Source organism: Castor canadensis, chromosome 10 (assembly GCF_047511655.1).
Source record: "Castor canadensis chromosome 10, mCasCan1.hap1v2, whole genome shotgun sequence".
Lineage (NCBI taxonomy): Eukaryota > Metazoa > Chordata > Mammalia > Rodentia > Castoridae > Castor > Castor canadensis.
Window position 1 is genome coordinate 143,998,154 of NC_133395.1, and position 16,390 is coordinate 144,014,543.

The 16,390-nt window shown below is 53.0% G+C and overlaps 1 protein-coding gene and 1 long non-coding RNA gene across 3 annotated transcripts in view; one reads left to right on the forward strand and one right to left on the reverse strand.

Moving 5' to 3' along the window:
• The window catches only part of Fgd5 (FYVE, RhoGEF and PH domain containing 5), a 101,516-nt gene that overhangs the window by 27,283 nt on the left and 57,843 nt on the right, over positions 1 to 16,390 (reverse strand). For both annotated transcript variants that reach the window (XM_074044482.1, XM_020175595.2), the window contains exons 4-5: positions 14,385 to 14,443; positions 14,240 to 14,270 (exon numbers count right to left, since the gene is read on the reverse strand). In XM_074044482.1, the coding sequence (XP_073900583.1) occupies positions 14,240 to 14,270; positions 14,385 to 14,443 (90 nt within the window). The remainder of the gene's footprint in view (positions 1 to 14,239; positions 14,271 to 14,384; positions 14,444 to 16,390) is intronic.
• Positions 322 to 4,582, forward strand: LOC141411547 (uncharacterized). The gene is made up of 3 exons (XR_012436396.1): positions 322 to 574; positions 1,485 to 1,599; positions 3,104 to 4,582. It is a non-coding gene; the product is annotated as an uncharacterized lncRNA (long non-coding RNA).

The window sequence follows — 16,390 nt, forward strand, 5'->3', positions numbered from 1 at the left end:
TATAAAGATGTAGCTGAGCATGACGTTATGTGCCTATAATCCCAGCGCTCAGGAGGCTGACACAGGAAGATCCTGAGTTCAAGGTCAACTTGGGCTGCATAGTGAGAGCCCCACCCACAGTGAGGGCCACACTGACGGGGCACTCACCACTGGGGGAGATGGCCTGTTCCACTGTTGAACAATTTCACTGCCTACAAGGTCTTCATAAAGAACTGAGAGCAGGAAGTGCCTGGAAGGAGGGCAGCCCTTCCTCCAGGAAGCAGGAGAGGGCAGGGAGGTGGATAAGGGGCAAAGAGAGGACAGGAAAGAGGGAGAAAGGACAACAAGAAATACAGCCAGAGGCAAGGCAAAAGGAGGGAAGCGGGAAGGAGGAGGAGGAGTGTGCAGGAGGCAGGAGGATGTCACAGAGGCAGCATGGGAGAGGCAGAAGGAGATGGAGAGGGAGCGCCTCCCTTGTGCTGTCACCAACAACTGCTGGATGCCACCCATGCTGTTAGATGTGTGGCTTCAGAGCCTCTGCCTCTTGAACACCTCCGGCTGGCCTGAGCTGACCTCCTGACACAGGACCCTGCATGTGAGACCTTTGGGGAGGGGTCAGGGGAGGGGGGCTCCCGCATCCAGTCTGTCTCTGGAGACCTTCAGCTCCATCTGGAAGGGCAGACACTTGGGAGGGGATACACAGTCTTGGTCAAAGCAGGGGCTCTCTAGGCTGAAGAGAAGTGGTCCCTAAGTGAGGCCACCTGCTTGAGCTGCCACAGGAAACCCATCTCCTCCCATCAGGGCTCCCAGAGGCAGAAGAGAGAGTTGCAAGCAGGAGGCAGCTAGAGTGAGGGGGCACTGACTTCTCCTTTCTGCTCAGCTGGCTCTGGGGTGCTGGTTTCCTACATAACCTGGGCTGGGAGGTTCCCTGCTGATCAGGGCAGCTCTTTCACTGTCAGCTTCCATGTTTAGGACATAGTCTCTGGTCCTGCAGGGTCCCAGAAAGGAAAGAAAACAGGTCCCTGTGACCTGATGAGGGTGATAATCTGTGTAGCTTGGGCAGTGGTTGACAGAGGACTTCTGACAGTCTCGTACCTGCTCTGGGCAGGGGAGCCAGAAGAGAAGTCAAGGAGCTGTGGGCAAGTTGCTACCTCTCTGAGCCTTAGTGTTCCCCCATCTGTCCAAGAGGAGAACAGAGCCACTGAGGGTCACGTGAGGATTCTGCAAGGCTCGTCCTGTGAACTGCGAAGTACATGGGCAGGGTTCAGCCCCCCCCATCTGTGATTTTAGTTACCCGCAGTCAACTGAAGTCTGAAAATACTAAATAAAGACTTCTCAGGAGGGACGGTTCCTAAGTTCTCAGCTGGACGCTGCCCGAGCAGTATGACGGCGAGTCACGCCTGTGTCCAGCGTATCCACCCTGTAAACACTACCTGCCTTTCAGTCACTCAGTCCCTGTCTCGCAGCGCTGGTGTCCAAGTGACCCTTGTTTTGCTTAATGACAGGCCCGAAGCACCAGAGAAGTTTGCTGGCAACTCAGACCTGCCGAAGACGAGTGGCAAAAGGCTTCCTGGAAGTGAGAAGATGAAGGTTCTTGGCTTTGAGGAGAGAAGCCGCATGGTATGTGGGTCCTTGAGGTTGTTTGGGGGCATTCGCAGTTTATCACGGTACGTCATCACTGTTAGCCACTGCTGTTCAGATCTTGCTGTGTCCGGTCATAAACTGGACATGGCCTCAGGTGGGAGAGCACGGGAGAAGCAAAATTTATGGGGCACCCCAGCCTGGCGTGCTGGGGACATGGCCCTGCAGGTAAGGCGTCTGCCACAGCTGTGAGGACACCTTAGGTGGGATGTCTCTAGCACAGGGGCCACGCATGACTCGCTCTTTCCAAAGCCCAGCAGCGTCTGCCACCCGGAAGCTCACTGCCGGCGCAAGCTCTATTTGTCTGACAGACAAGGAGCGTGGTCCCGGGCAAGACCAGCGTCCCTCGCCTGACGCCCAGAGCCAGAGCCCACGGGTGTGCGGGGAGCGAGGGAGGAGGGGAGGAAGGACAAGCGAAGGCATGACAGGCGGCTGATTTGCATCACACTCCCGGAAGCCTGAACATTAATTGCCTTGCAAGCTGCTTAGGCGCCTGTAATTAATTCTCACTGAATCAGCTCAGTCCCGACGGGCAGGGCGGCCAGCAGCAGGACGACTCGTTCCCAAACCTGGAGCATAAGTGCGATTGCCACTGACATCCAATCCTAATGCCCAGGCAGCGCTGAAGCATGAGTTCCAGCTGCACTGGCCACCCCTGCAGAAGGTTTCTCCTGTCTGTCATTCCAGCCACCTTCACCGCAAAGTCCCCAGCATTCATCTCCAGGGAGGAAGGGGTGTGAGATACCTCAGTCCCTTATTCACCCAACAAACATTTGTGCCCCTGCTCTGCACTGAGTCCTGAGGACACAGTGGAAGAGATACAGTTCTGCCCTTCAAGAGTTTGCAATCTGGGGAAAAGAGGAGTGAAAAGATAATTCCCACGAGGGGTATGAGTGCTAGGATGGAAACAGTGCGGACCTATGGCAAACTAGAGGGAGGAGATTTGGTTTGGTTCTGGGAAAGCTGCTCAGGAGGCAATGCCTACACTGAGACAAGAGGAGAGTTGCTGGCGGGGGGCAGCACGTGCAAAGGCCCAGAGATAGAGAATAACTGAGAAATTGATGGTGGTTTGGGTTGTGAGTGTGTGTGTGTGTGTGTGTGTGTGTGTATGTGTGTGTGTGTGCTCGCGCACAGCCTTGTGAGAAGTGTGAGGGGCTGGAACAGGACTGGCGCTCCGGGATGGGCAGGGGCCCATCCCAAGGTATCCTCACTTCCCTAGCTATTTGTGGAGTTCCTGCTCCAGCTTTCTGGGAGCCCCGAGCCAAGGCCTAGAGAAGATACACAAAATGAGCCTTGCCCACCTGGAGGGCTGCCTGTGGGTAACCTTGGGCAAGCAGCCACAACTCCAAGGACCTCAACTTTCCCAGCTGCAAGATGGGGATGCAGACGCCGCCTTTGCAGGGTTTATTCAGGTGGCCTTCTTTGTGTTGGGGTTGTTTCTTGTCTCCCCTCTGCTGAGTTTTGCTCACCCCTACCTCTCCAGCACCCAGCCAGGGAGCTCCGCAGAGAACAGCAGCCGACATCCTGGAGCACACCCCGACGTGAGCCACGTGCCCAGCACTTCCTTCTCTCCTCCTCATGACAACCCTGGCATGCTGTGTTATCTCCACTTCCCCAGCAAGACATTTAGGCCTATAGAGTTCCACTGATTTTGCCCAAGGCCACCGAGATGCCACCGAGATGGCAGCACTTGAGCCCAGGTGTGCTACACTATCCAGACAGGAGAGGTCACTGGCCTGGGGTTAAGGAGGCCACTAGCTCCGAGGTCTCTGAACCTCAATCCAGACTCTCTGCCCAGCCTCAGACACCCCAGGACGGAGTGTGAGCCCACCTCCCTCTCTCCGGGGCTCATTCAGGTGTCACAGAACTCATATGGTGCTGCAAACCAGCCAAGCTAGCCTACAGTGGGGGCGGGAAACTCCCACCAGGGGCTGGCCCTTCCCTCTTCTCAAACCCACCTCATTGGGGTGCTCGGCCTCCTCTGATCTCTGTGCCGAGCAGCTGGTGGGTGGCCGGCATGTCCTGGCCAATGGTCAAACCACTGATCTCCATTCTGAGAGTTGAATGGACTCCTAGGACCCCATGTGGCATGCTGACCTCGGCCATGCTATGTCACCAACACGTCCTGGTAAGCTGTGAGCTGACTCAGGGACATGAGTCCACTTGGTCTGACCAATCACTGAGATCACTTCAGAGACTTGAGAATAATCCTGTGTGGGGCGGCCCACAGAGAGTAGGGAAACTCAGACCAAGCAGGGGTGAGACTGCACATTACAGACAGATGCGACTGACTGACCGACACGGAACTGTTCTACATTACTAATGCTCATGTGACCTTTCTGTAAATCGAAGTTACTTTTAAATAAAAGCTTAGGAAGATCATTAAAGAACTGAAGGTGTGGCTCAAGCAGCAGAGTGCCTGCTTTGCAAATTCGAAGTCCTGAGCTCAAACCCCAGTCCCACCAGAAAAAAAAAAAAAAGACAAAGAAAATCATTAAAAAGGTGAATGACATTTCAAAAAAGGATAAAATCCTTAAGAATTGAATAAACAAAGTTCAAAACCTGAATGCTGAAAACACAAAACATTGTTGAAAGTAATACACAAGGCCCTAAATAAACCGAAAGATAGCCCATGTTCACCTTGGTATTGTTGAGCTTGGTCCTCCCCAAGCTGACGTGCAGATCTGCCTAAACCCCCATCAAAATCTGTTTTCTTTTCTTTTTTTTTTTTTTTTTTCACAAAAAATGACAAGCTGATCCTAAAACTCATGTGGAAATGCAAGGGACCCAGGAAAGCTGAAACAGTCTTGAAGGAGGAAAATACCAAAGCCGGAAGACTCACGCTTCTGGATTTGAAAGGAACTATGTAGCCTCAAGACTGTGGTCCACACTTAAGGACAGGCGTAAGAACAGTGGGCTGCAGCTGAACGTCAGGAAACACACCCTTTGCATTTATGTCCGAGTGATGTACAACAACGGGCCCAGAAAGGCCAGTGGGAAAGAATGTTATTCCTCAAATGACTGGGTGGCTGGACACTCACACGCAGAAGAAAGAAATGAGGCTCTCTTGTCACACCACACAAAACACAAACACACAAAACGGTCAAACACACAAAACGGTCAAACTCAAAGAAAACACAGCAGTAACTGTGATTTGGGGGGTAGGCAAGACTCTCTTAGATATGACCCCAAAAACACACACCACGGAACAAAAAAATACAAAAAATGGATTTCATCAAAATTAAAGACATTTAGCTGGGCACAAGGACTCAGGAGGTGGAGATAGGGAGGGTCACGGTTCAGGTTCAAGGCAAGCCTGAGCAAGAAGCTAGTGAGAGCCCATCTCAACAAAAAAAGCTGGGCATGGAGGTGCATGCATATCACCAAAGCTATGCAAGAAGTGGAAACAGGAGGATCAAGGTCTTGAAAGCAAAAAGGGCTGGAGGTGTAACTCAAGTGGTCGAGGACCTGCCTAGTACTGCCAAGAAAAGGGGGCGGAGAACCCAAATACTCACCCACTGATACAAAGATAAACAAAGTGTGTTCTACTCACAAGGACTACTCATCTCCAAATCAATGAAGTACTGAAAAACGCTATGACACGGGTGAATTTGAGACCAGTATGTTAGCACAGAGGCCCATCCCTGAAGACCACCAAGAAATGCCCACACAGACATGCCACGGAAATACAAATTAGCCCGCAAGGGCGGGGGCACAGTAACAGCAATGGGTGGCAGTTTGTGACTCTGTAAATCCCAGCAATCACTACACTCTACGCGCAATGGCTGAATTCTACGGTATCAGATTTATTTCTCCACAAGCTGCTTTTTTTACAAGGTGAACAGGGAAGCCACAGATTTCTGGAAGAGTGTTCACCGTATCTTTACCTGAAAACGTATCCGTCCAAAGAAGTCCCAGAAAGTAAGAGAAAGATGGACGCCTGAATCTAAAAGCAGGTAAAAGTCACTTTTCAAAAGGGGATTTTCTTTCTAGTGGCTAATACTCAGTAGCAAAGTTAACTTTGATCATCAGGAAAATGCAAATTAAAACCACAAAGAGAACCCTCCACACAATCACCAGCAGGGTGGCTGGTGTGGTCGTGACGAGGCACGCTGCCCTCAGTCCCGGGATGGGAGCTCGGGCTGCTTCACTCCGTGCGCAGACCTGCGTGGCCATTCCTAACAAAGCGAAATCTGTGCTAAAGCAGGCAACCCGCAAGGTAAGACGGCTCACACGGCCCAGGTGCACTGCACCCCGCTGCTCACACGCTGGAGAAAAATCACAGACGGACCGCGGGGCTGCCCGGAGGGAGCGCTACGCGGGACTGTGCCTGTGATGACGTGCACATGAAGGTCGCAGGCAGGCTGAGCCACCGAGGTGACAGAGAGCAAAGCAGTGGGGACCTCCCTTGTGGGGGTGCGAAGAATCTTGTGGACGGTGGAAGTATTCTATTCAGACAGTGTCTGTCTGTCTCGCTGTATCCTTAAGACTTATGCACTTGAACTGTAGGCAGGTTAGTTATAAGACATTTTCTGGAGAAAGGTCAGCAGTTCTCTGAGGCCCTGTGGGAGGCAGGCAGAGTGAGCCCCCCTACCCAGTCTCTGCCTGTCTTCCAAGCCCACCACGCCGCCTCTCACCCCCAGAGCTGAGCCAAGTTACCACCCTGGCCTGGTGTCCACACCTCTGGAGAGCTGGTCCAGACCTGTGCAGCTCCTCCTGCCCCATCCCTTTCCCATGATTCTCAACTCAGTGCACCAAGCCCTCCGCCAGGTTTGCAGAGGAAACTGAGGCTGCAGGTCCAGCGCTTCCACTCACAGGCCTGGGCAGGCCGGGCATGTTTCCTTGCTCGGATTTCCCAGGTAAAGCAGTTGCTGCTGCCAGGGGACCACGTGGTGACCAGCACAGGGTTACATAAAGTTTTCTCACGCAGCTCTGTGGGGACGTGGGGCTGATGGAGCTGGAAGCAGAGCCTAACTGTGGCTTCCACCCCTCTAGGAATGAAGCACCTCCACGCTCACCCGCCTTTGTCTTGGTTGTGAGTAAAACATCAGTGGTTATGAGTGAAAACACACGTGTCCTGTCCACCAGCAGGGGGGTGAAGGAAGAAGATTCCCCAAGGTCTCAGGCAACTTTTGTCCTGGACCCTGTGAACACAAGCCTGGGCAGAGCCTTCTCCACCCTGGCCTCCCCAGCTGGCTGCTCCCTGCTCATTCCTCCCATGGCAGGGGGGGGTGGGGATGGGAGGCACACCCAGCATTTCCTGCAATGAACTGAAACATGCCTCCCTCAGACACCCCAAAGACCACTGTGCTTGCTCTGCCCTGCGGGAGCCCAGCAAGGACTGAGAGAACAGGGTCCTTCTGCTCAACTCAAAATGATCTCCTGCCAGGTGTGGCGGCTCATGCCTGCAATCCCAGCTACTCAGGAGGCAGAGATCAGGAGGATTGCAGTTTGAGGTAAGCCTGGGTGGGGGTGGGGGGAAGTTAGACTCCACTGCAAGCCAAGCTGGTGATGCGTGCCTGTGGTCCATCTCCAAGAAGGCTGCAGGCAGGAGTACGATGGTGAGGCCAGTCAGGAAAAACCATAAAACTGTATCAGAAAAATACTAACAGCAAAAAGTGCTGGGGGCATGGCTTAAGTGATAGCTGCCTGGCAAGCTTGAAATCCTGAGTTCAAACCCCGGCACTGCCAAAAAAAAAAGAAAAATTTTCCCAACGTGGTGCATGGACAGGAAGGGCAAAGGTTAGGCCATGACTGTCCCAGCCCATCCCTGAGGGGCCCAGAGGTCCTCCTGGTACAAGGGAACTTTCTTAATACAGGAGGCAAGGCTGGGCCAGGGCTGGGTTACCTTGGTCCTTGGTAGCCCCCCACCACCCAGCGCCCAGAGATACAGCCCTACACCTATCCCTGAGTCTCCCTCTGAGAATTGGGCACAGGGTGTTTGGGCTCCACAAGTGCAGCCTGCATGCCCCATGTCCTTGAGCCCTCTCTCCGAAGCACCTGGAAGGCCTCCTCCTACTTTGTGCGCATCCGTGCCCAACTCATGCTCATTCCTGCCCTTTGTGGGACCCGACCCTGGCTGTGTGACCTGGGGCAAGTCACTCTCTGTCTCTGAGGCTCAGCTTTTGACCCTATGTAAACATCAGGTATCTGCTGAGCACATACCATACACAATTAATTGGGACAATGTGTGTAAGGTGCCAGCAGCAACAGGAGATCAATTTGGTACTTACTGCCCCCTCCCTGCTCCCGGCAGCAGCGGGCACCTCAGACACAGCTATAGTGAGGAGCAAGACCCAATGGGCTTGGGGCAAATGAACAGCATGACCACACTAACAGCAGAGCCCCTCTAGACCCTGCATCTGCCCAGCACATCAGCACCGAGGCCACGGCCAATCCCATTCCCACTATGGTAAGGTCGTGATTTGACCGATCTGAGCGGTCCTCCCACCACTGTGTAAGAGCACGCAGACCCCGAGGGGTGAGCAGGATCCCCGAGTCCTTCCTCAGACCCCTCCCAAGTCCTTCAACCCTTTCCTCCTCTCAGCAGTGCCCCCAGGCTCTCCTCTCAAGGCCGTCCTTCCTTCTCAGGGTACCTGAGACCCCTGCCTCCCCCCACACCCTCCCTGGGGAGGCTCTGCCCAGTGCTGGAGCCTTGTTAACCTCTCTCTTTTCATCATTCCCAGGGGATGTTCTTCTGAGCCCCAATCCCTCAACCACACCTGCACTCCATTCACCACAGCCCCATCCGTAGCCTCTGGTACCTGGAGTCCCCTCCACTAGCTGTGTCTTGGTCTCAGAGTCGTAGCCAGGGATCTGGGCCAGCTGGCCCCTTGCCACACAGCCAGTGGGTCACTGAGTGCACAGTCCTCACACCTGCCTGCGCTCCAGGCTGCAGTACCTCTTACTGCAGTCACCAGACAGCCTCCCGGGGGACACTCGGGATCCAGGCCTTGGCCCAGCATGGCGGAGAGGCTCTCACCGCCTGTGGCCTCACCGCCTGTGGCCTCAGCTCTCACCGGCTACCACGGGCTCATGATGGCCTCAGCCAGGCTGAGTTTCTCTCAGTTCCCAAACATGCCTGTGTTCACTAGCCTCTGGGCCTTTGCCAGTGCTGATGGCTCTGCCTGGCCCAAGTCTTCCTCATCTGGCTGTGAGACACATTTTCCCTTGGGAATCCTCTCCTGAACCCCAGAAGCCAGGGCTGGGCACCTCGGTGTACCCCCACCTTGTGTCTGTGGGGTTCCTTTCCATGTCCGTCTCCCTGTCAGGCTGCTAGCTCTGGAGGGCAGAACCTGCAGGAGCTGTGCAGGAAGTGTTTCTGCAGAAGTGATCAGACTATTGGAAGGACTGACCCCTACAGCATCACTCATTCATCGAACACTTACTGAGCACAGACTGTATACCAGGCGTCAGGTGCCACTGGGAACAGGGAACAGTCTGGCTCTTCTCCAGCTTAGAGCTTGCTCGGGGAGGGAGGCAGGCAGGCAGGCAGTGAGCAAGCTCAGATGAGATGGAAGCAGAAGCAAAGCAGACCACGGAGGAAGGAGATAATGTAACAATCACAGCTGCACCTTCAACACCCCCTCTCCATGGCGATGGACCACCAGGTAGACAACCAGTGAGGGTGCTGAGAACACAAGCAACCTGGCCACCAGCCTGGCTGTGTGATGGCTCCCAACACCTGGCCCAGTGACAGCGGCGATCACATCCTGTCCACACACTCACAGACCAGTCACCAGGCTGAGTGCCTGGCTATAAAACTAGTCCCAACCAACTTAAAAGGGAAACCACTAGAATCAGAGTTGGGGAGATTGTGTAAACACACAAACACATGGAAGCAAAACAGCCCAGTTCAAAATGACCCCTTTTGTCAAAGATTCCACAAGGACAATGACAAGGTGTTTGGAACTGAATGAAAACAAAAGCACATCATAACAAGTCAATAAATACACAAGTCAGGCAATTTCCAAAAGCGAGAGGGGCCATGGAGAAAACAGTGTGAAACAGAGCACGTGGAAGGGGGAGGCACAGCTGCATCTCTCCCCTTCCCTGGTCCCTGCCCCTAGCTGCTGGGTCTGGCCATGGCCCTTGCTATGGCTGATGGGATATCAGGAGAAATAGTGGGGTGCCAGGTGTAAGCTTGACTCTTGGAAGCCCTCTAATGTTTCTATTTGTTTTGCCACTGCTATGGGAAGAGCTTTTCTGGGTACTTGCTGCCCCTTCAGCCTGGGCCCCTGAGATGAACACACAGGAAGCAGAGCTACTAAGTCCAACTCAGCTTTGAACAGCTGATGCTCAGTCGAGCCAGCTTCCCCTGGAGCTAGGAGTGTCCGACGAGAAGTTGTTATCAAGCAAAGCTAGCTCAGCTGGGAGACGTAAACTTTTACTTTTCCACCTTCCTCTCTCTGACTGGGACATGGACGTGATATTTAGAACTGCAGCAGCCCTCTGTGTCCATGAGGAATCCTAGAAATGGATGCAGCAGAAGACAGAACTTTGGTTTCTGAGACTTTGTGGAGCTGCCAAATTTGACCTGGATCTCCTACTTCTGGATTTATTTCACATGCGAGAACAAACCCCAAATGATTTAAGAGCTCATAACTGGGTTTTTGTTACTAGAAGTCAGACAATTCCTAAGTGACAGAGCATAATTAGAAAAGGCTCTGTAGGGTGACTGTTTTCCAAAAATGAGCTTAACACTACTCATATGATATTTGTGCATGTGAGCTCAATGCTCCTCCCACTGAGGGACAGAGGCAATGTCCCCTCTCCTTGAACCTGGGTGGACCTCTGGGACAGTCTGGACAGAGGATGGTGGAAGTGCTGCTATGTGACTTCCAACCCTAGATCATAAAAATGCCACACACTTCCTCCTGGTTCTCTCCTGGGACAATCAATGCTGGCACCCAGCCACTGTGCTGCGAGGAAGCCCAGATCTGCCCATGCACAGAGACTGCAGGGGGAGGCAGCAGCCGGCATGGAGCACCAGATGTGTGAGTGACGGCACCCATATGTGCTCACAGCTCCTGACACCAGGTTGCCCCTGGTCTCTGAGTCTTCCAAGTGAGGCCCCAGACATCACAGACAGAGCCCAGCTGCCTCCACCCTGCCCTGCCCAAGTTCCTGGTGCAGAGGACCTGTGGATGTGGTCACATCACCGAGTTCTGGGGCACCGTATGTTCAAGGAGGTGACAACTGAGAAGAAACTGGCAGTGAGAGCTGGAGGCGCTGTGAACAAGGAGCACATGCAGAGACCGTGAGACATGTGTGGCTTCTGAACAGGGCGTCAAGGCCTTCACCCAGAGGAGGGATGACCCTCTTCTACCTCCCTCTGCTGGGAGGATTTTCAGATGAAAAAAAAAAAGGAGAAATGAAGGTGAGCAGGGCCAGGGAGGAACTCCAGGGAAAGTGAAGTGTGAGCCCTTAGCTGGCATGTGGGCACTTCTCAAGTCTGTCCTGACCTGATTCATGGGCTCTTTGCTTGAGCCCTGGCTCAGCCTCCTGCTTACCTTTTGAAAATGTCCACGTTTAACTACACATGATGGTTCACTGCCCCCACACACCGCACCACCTCCTGGCCTCTGCACATTTGCCCACACCTACCACCCTGCCCTGCCTTCTGTGCCCTTGTCTACCCTGGCTCTGGTGAACTCCCCTGGTGTCTGTCTCAATGTGCCTTTTCTACAAACCTTCCTGGATTCCCAAAGCAGACGAAGTCTCTTGTTCCCCAAACCCCTGTAGATTCTGCACAAAACTACAGTTGTGTGGGGTGTATTTACACAGAGTATCATAAGTAAGTTTCCTTCCACCCCCATCTTCTTTCCTTGCATAAAAGAGAGACTTACTCAAGGGTGAGTTCTGAGTCTTATTAATCTTTGGGGCCCCAAGGCCTGTCTCAGTAGAAATAGTGGCAACATAGCCTGCAACATTTCCAGAGTGAATAAGTAAGATGGATGGATGGCGGATGGATGGATGGATGGATGATGGGTGACTGGACAGAGGAGTGGACAGATGGCATATGGATGGATGGCGGATGGATGGATGGGTGGATGGGTGGGTGGCAGATGGATGAATGCTTGGATGGGTGGATACTTGATGGGAGACGGATGAATGGATGAGTCTAGTGGTTATGTGGGTGGTTGGGCAGACATCTAAGTAGTGGCTAAACTGGGTAATGAAAGGGTACATAGATGTGTCATTTGGTGTGTGGATAGATGCAAGGACAGTTGAGTGGGTGAAGAGCTGGCTAGATGGATGGGAGATTGACAGGCATATGGATGAATGCTTCATGACTGGGTTCCTGCAAGGACAGGAAACCTTTAAGCCAGAAGTCAGAAAATGCTTTTGCTAGGACCCAGAGAATACAGACTTTAGGCTTTCATGGACCACATGTTATGTTTCTTTGCCCTTTTCCACAATGTTCAAAAATACAAAACCATTCCTAGTCAATCAACTTAGGAAAACAGACCTGGACCATTACAAATCAATTTTTGTAATGATTCTGGACCAGAATCTGTAGCCGTCTCCAAGTGAGCTCTAGCTACCACTTGACAGGCACAGGGCTGACTCTAATCATGAAAGCCAGACGCCACAGCCCCTCCCTCGCAACAGAGCCATGGTGCCCATGACCTTCCTGCCAAGGGACAGAAGGCTGGCAAAAAACTTGCCAATCTCATCAGCCAGGGCTGGATCCGAGGTAGGGGGCTGGAGAATGTCCTAAAGTCTCTGGGTCTCCTTTAAGCCTGGCATCTCTGGTGAGGACTTGGAGTCACATGGAGGGATTTCTGCCACAGCTGTTCTAATTGCAATAGGTGTTGACGTGATAAATACAGCTCGGCAGCACAGTTTCCCGCAACTGGCTTATGAATTGTGGCTTTTACAGGCTCTTGCTCTCTTTCCCCTCCTCAGAATATTGTTATGGATCACTGTGGCTTTAGCGACTTTCCAACGGGTAGGAAGCAGTGTTAAGTACAGCTGGAAGTTTCCTGGTTAAAATCCTCTTACCAGAGTCATAAAACAAAGAGCCCAGGCCTGTCAGCTGCAGCCCAGGAGCAAGAAAGAGAAGCAAACGCACAGACGTCACCGCGCAGATCTCTCAGATATGAAGGGAGAGGGGCTGCAACAGAGCTCTGGGGTTTAGTACTGCATGCAGAGCTCTCTTCCAGAAGGGGCCTGGCCATCCCAGGCCAGAGGAGTGCTCTGTCCTCTACTGGGGACCCAGCTGCCCTCAGCTCACATGGGGACATGATACCAGCACGATGCTGAAGCTGTGGGGGTCCTGGGCCCCAGGAGACGATGTCCTGAGGGTGAGTCACACATGAGAACAATGAGACCTGCACATTTGTCCTGGCTCAGTCACTGTGTGACACAGGCCAAGTCACCTCCTCTGAGCCTCCATATCACCACATACCAATACCCACGGTAGACGATTGTGGCTCTGACGTTCTATGAGACAGTGAACAATGCAGAGCAGTACAGAAGCCAAGCCTAAGCTGGGGAGAGGCTGCGAATGGTGCACACGGCTCAGAGGAGCAGGGAGCCTTCAGAGGGCAGGGGGAGCGGCGAGCCCACCGCGTTCCCCCTACTTGCCATGTCTTTGCTGTGCCCTCTTCCCACACCCTCCTGGTGACCTTAGTCTAGACTACAGGCACCTCCTCAGGGAAGACTGCCAAGATCCCCCATGGCTATTGGTCACTCCCTCTATGCTTTCAATAATTCTTCATTCCTAATCTGTCCCTTCTGCTGGCCAGACAGCTTCTGGGGGAGGAGCCTAGTGCACTCTGTCTTTCCATTCTCCAGCTCCTTGTAGGTTTTTTGAGACAGGGTCTCCCTACGTAGGCTTGAACTCACAATCTTACTGCCTCCGTTTTCTGAGTGCTGAGAGCATAGATACGCCCAGATTTTATGCAGCAAGAGTTAAAACAAACAAAAAAACAAGTTGAACTGGACCCAGGTGACTTCTCGGGAGAGTCTGTAGCTGGTCTCGTGAAGCAAGAAGGCTGGCAGGGCCTAATACCTGGGTGGTCCCCAAGCCTGGCTTCCTTTCCTCTGTGTGCAGAGGGCCCCCTTACCAGCAGCCCAGGCATTACTGTCCCTAGCTCCAGGATGAAGGAGAAAGCCCAAATCCCTGAGCTGCTCTGTCATTCTACAGACACATCACCTCCTCCATAAGGACATGAGCATATGACACACCCGTGAGGTAGGGGGGCACAGCTCAGGGCACAGAACGCTTGCGTGGCATGCATACAGCCCTGGTTCCATCCTCAGGACTGAATCCCCCCTCCCCACGCACACATGTAGAAACTCACACCCACAGTGATGCTTGGAACACCCCATCTGTCCTCCTCCCCTCTTCAACAAGAGGGTCAAAGAACCACAGAACCCTCAGCCCGTGCCCCCACCCACCCCAGGCAGGGAGGTGCACGGTTGAGCACCATGCTCTGGGCCCTGAAACACATCCATCAGCAGACAGACTTCCCTGAAAAGCTGGCAGAGCGCCCACAGCCTGGAGTCCTGTTGATGGAAACCACCTCTGTCTGCGTGTTCATTTCTGCCTCTTATATCACAGCCTTGTAAAAGGGCAATTAGTTTGGGACAATTAAAGTGATGAACTCACCAGGCATAAGTGCTGCAGCGTCTGCACAAATCTGCGGAGGGAGAGAGGGTTGAGGCTGCGTTAACTCCCATCCTGGAGAAGCCAGGAGGGGCGAGGTTTTATTTACGATAAGCTCAAGGCTGGAGGCAGATGCACAGGGACTCACGCTTTCTCCGAAGACAGCAGCTCCTGTGCGATGACAAGGGCTCTGGACTGTCCCTCCACCTGTCGAGGAAACAGAGCAATCAGCGACGGCAGGCAGCAGCAACCGGGGCTGCAGAAGGGAGACTCCAGTAGGGGCCACCATGCTGTCCAAGGTGAGGTCTGAGTGTTCCTCAGTCATTGCCTACCATTCAAGACCTGTGTAATTTTCAGCAAGCAGCTTGCCCTTGACACCCTGTTTCCTCACCTGTCCATGTGGTAGTGAAGAGCATCTGACTCAGAAAAGTGTTGAACAGATGCCTGACACACAGTAAGTGTTCAGTAAATGGCCTTATCAAGATGACATGACCTTGGCCTCCCCGACCCACCTATCCAGAACAACGTGATCTTCATACTAGGTAGTTCTCTCTTGTCTTGCTTTTACACATTCTATTCCCTTAGTGGCCTTTCCCCATCCTCCTCCTCTCATTTTCTGAGATTTTAGCCACAGCAGCTAGGTGTGGTGGTGCACACCTGTAATCCCAGTACTCAGGAGGTAGAGGCAGGAGGATCATAAGTTTGAGGCTATTCTGAGCTATATAGTGATTTCCAGGCCAGGCTAGGATACATGGAAAGGCTGTCTACTTTCTGAGCAGCCTCCTCTCATGACATAATTGTCACCGTGAAGCAATTATGTCCCCCCTGGAAGGCAGGGTGCACAAATCTCACCTCTGCATGGCCAGTGCTTGGTGTATAGCAGCTCCCCTTTGTGAGTAAAAGAGCGAGTGAGGAAGTGAACAAGAGAACAAGTGCTCACTCCACTTGGGAAGTGAGCCAGCCCAGAAGGCAAGTTGCTTAACCCACGTGAGCCCCCATTTCTGCATCTGCACTGAGATTGCATCCATTCCCAGGACTGCACCTGCTGATGGCGGGGGACACCAGCAGGCTCCTCCTCGTGGCCCCAGGCTGCCAGACACCTGACATAGCTGGTGGCTGGAGTCCAGACGTGGAAGACTGGCAAAACAGATGCAGATCTGTACCCACCTCTACCTCCCACTTGGATAACACCTGGCACACGGTAAGCACTTCAGAGATACAGCCATGATTGATAAAGCCATGAACAAAATCTTGGTTGATTTTGTTGCTCAGGTGGTCCCAGGAACAGAACCAAGTCTTTCCAAATGAAACCTGGGGGAGGATAACCAGCCCAGTCCCATGGACCCTTGTCTTCTCGGTGGCGTACTCCTGACGCGGGGCCATTCTGACAATGCTTTTCCCCACATCTCATTCTTGCTCTTTTTCAGGTCTCTGCTCAGAAGTCACACCTTCAATGTGCCATCCGTGACCAGCCAACCTAAAGAACACCCCAGGCAGGGGTTTGCAGCCTTGACTACTGACATTTGGAGAATAGTTTTTGCTGCAGGTGCTACTGTACGTATTGCAAAATAATTGATATCCATGACTTCTATCCACTGCATGACAGTAGCTGCCACAACCTCAGCCGTAACAACCCAAAATATCTCCAGACTTTGCCCAAAGTCCTGGATGGGCAGTCTCAGATCCACTGCCCTACATTTGATCTTACTGTGGTTTCCACTGGAGTGGTCACAGCCCCTCACCTTATGCAGCAGGCACTCACTCACACACATCCCTACATACCAAGGAAGTGCAGAATAAACGAGTTCCATTCCTAGCTGCTCCATCCCTTATAGCTTCCTGGCTAGTAAAGTGTTTTTGGGGGGGTTACTCCCTGGAAGCCATCCTACCAGGGCAGAACTTGTCCCAGGCTCAGTCTCCCTCTGCACATTGCTGTGACCTCTCTGGCAGAGTGTCATAGACCCCTAGGAGCAGAAGGATGAGTCTCAAGGTCACCGGAAGCCTCTGTCCCTCACCTGGCCTCCCACCATCCATGGACACTGACTGAGACTCACATTGGCTTTCAGTATCTGCAGGTTGGTGGAGGGCTCAAAATGTGGGGAAAAAAGACCTCATAAGAAGCGGGGTACAGTGGCTCATACCTGTACTCCCAGC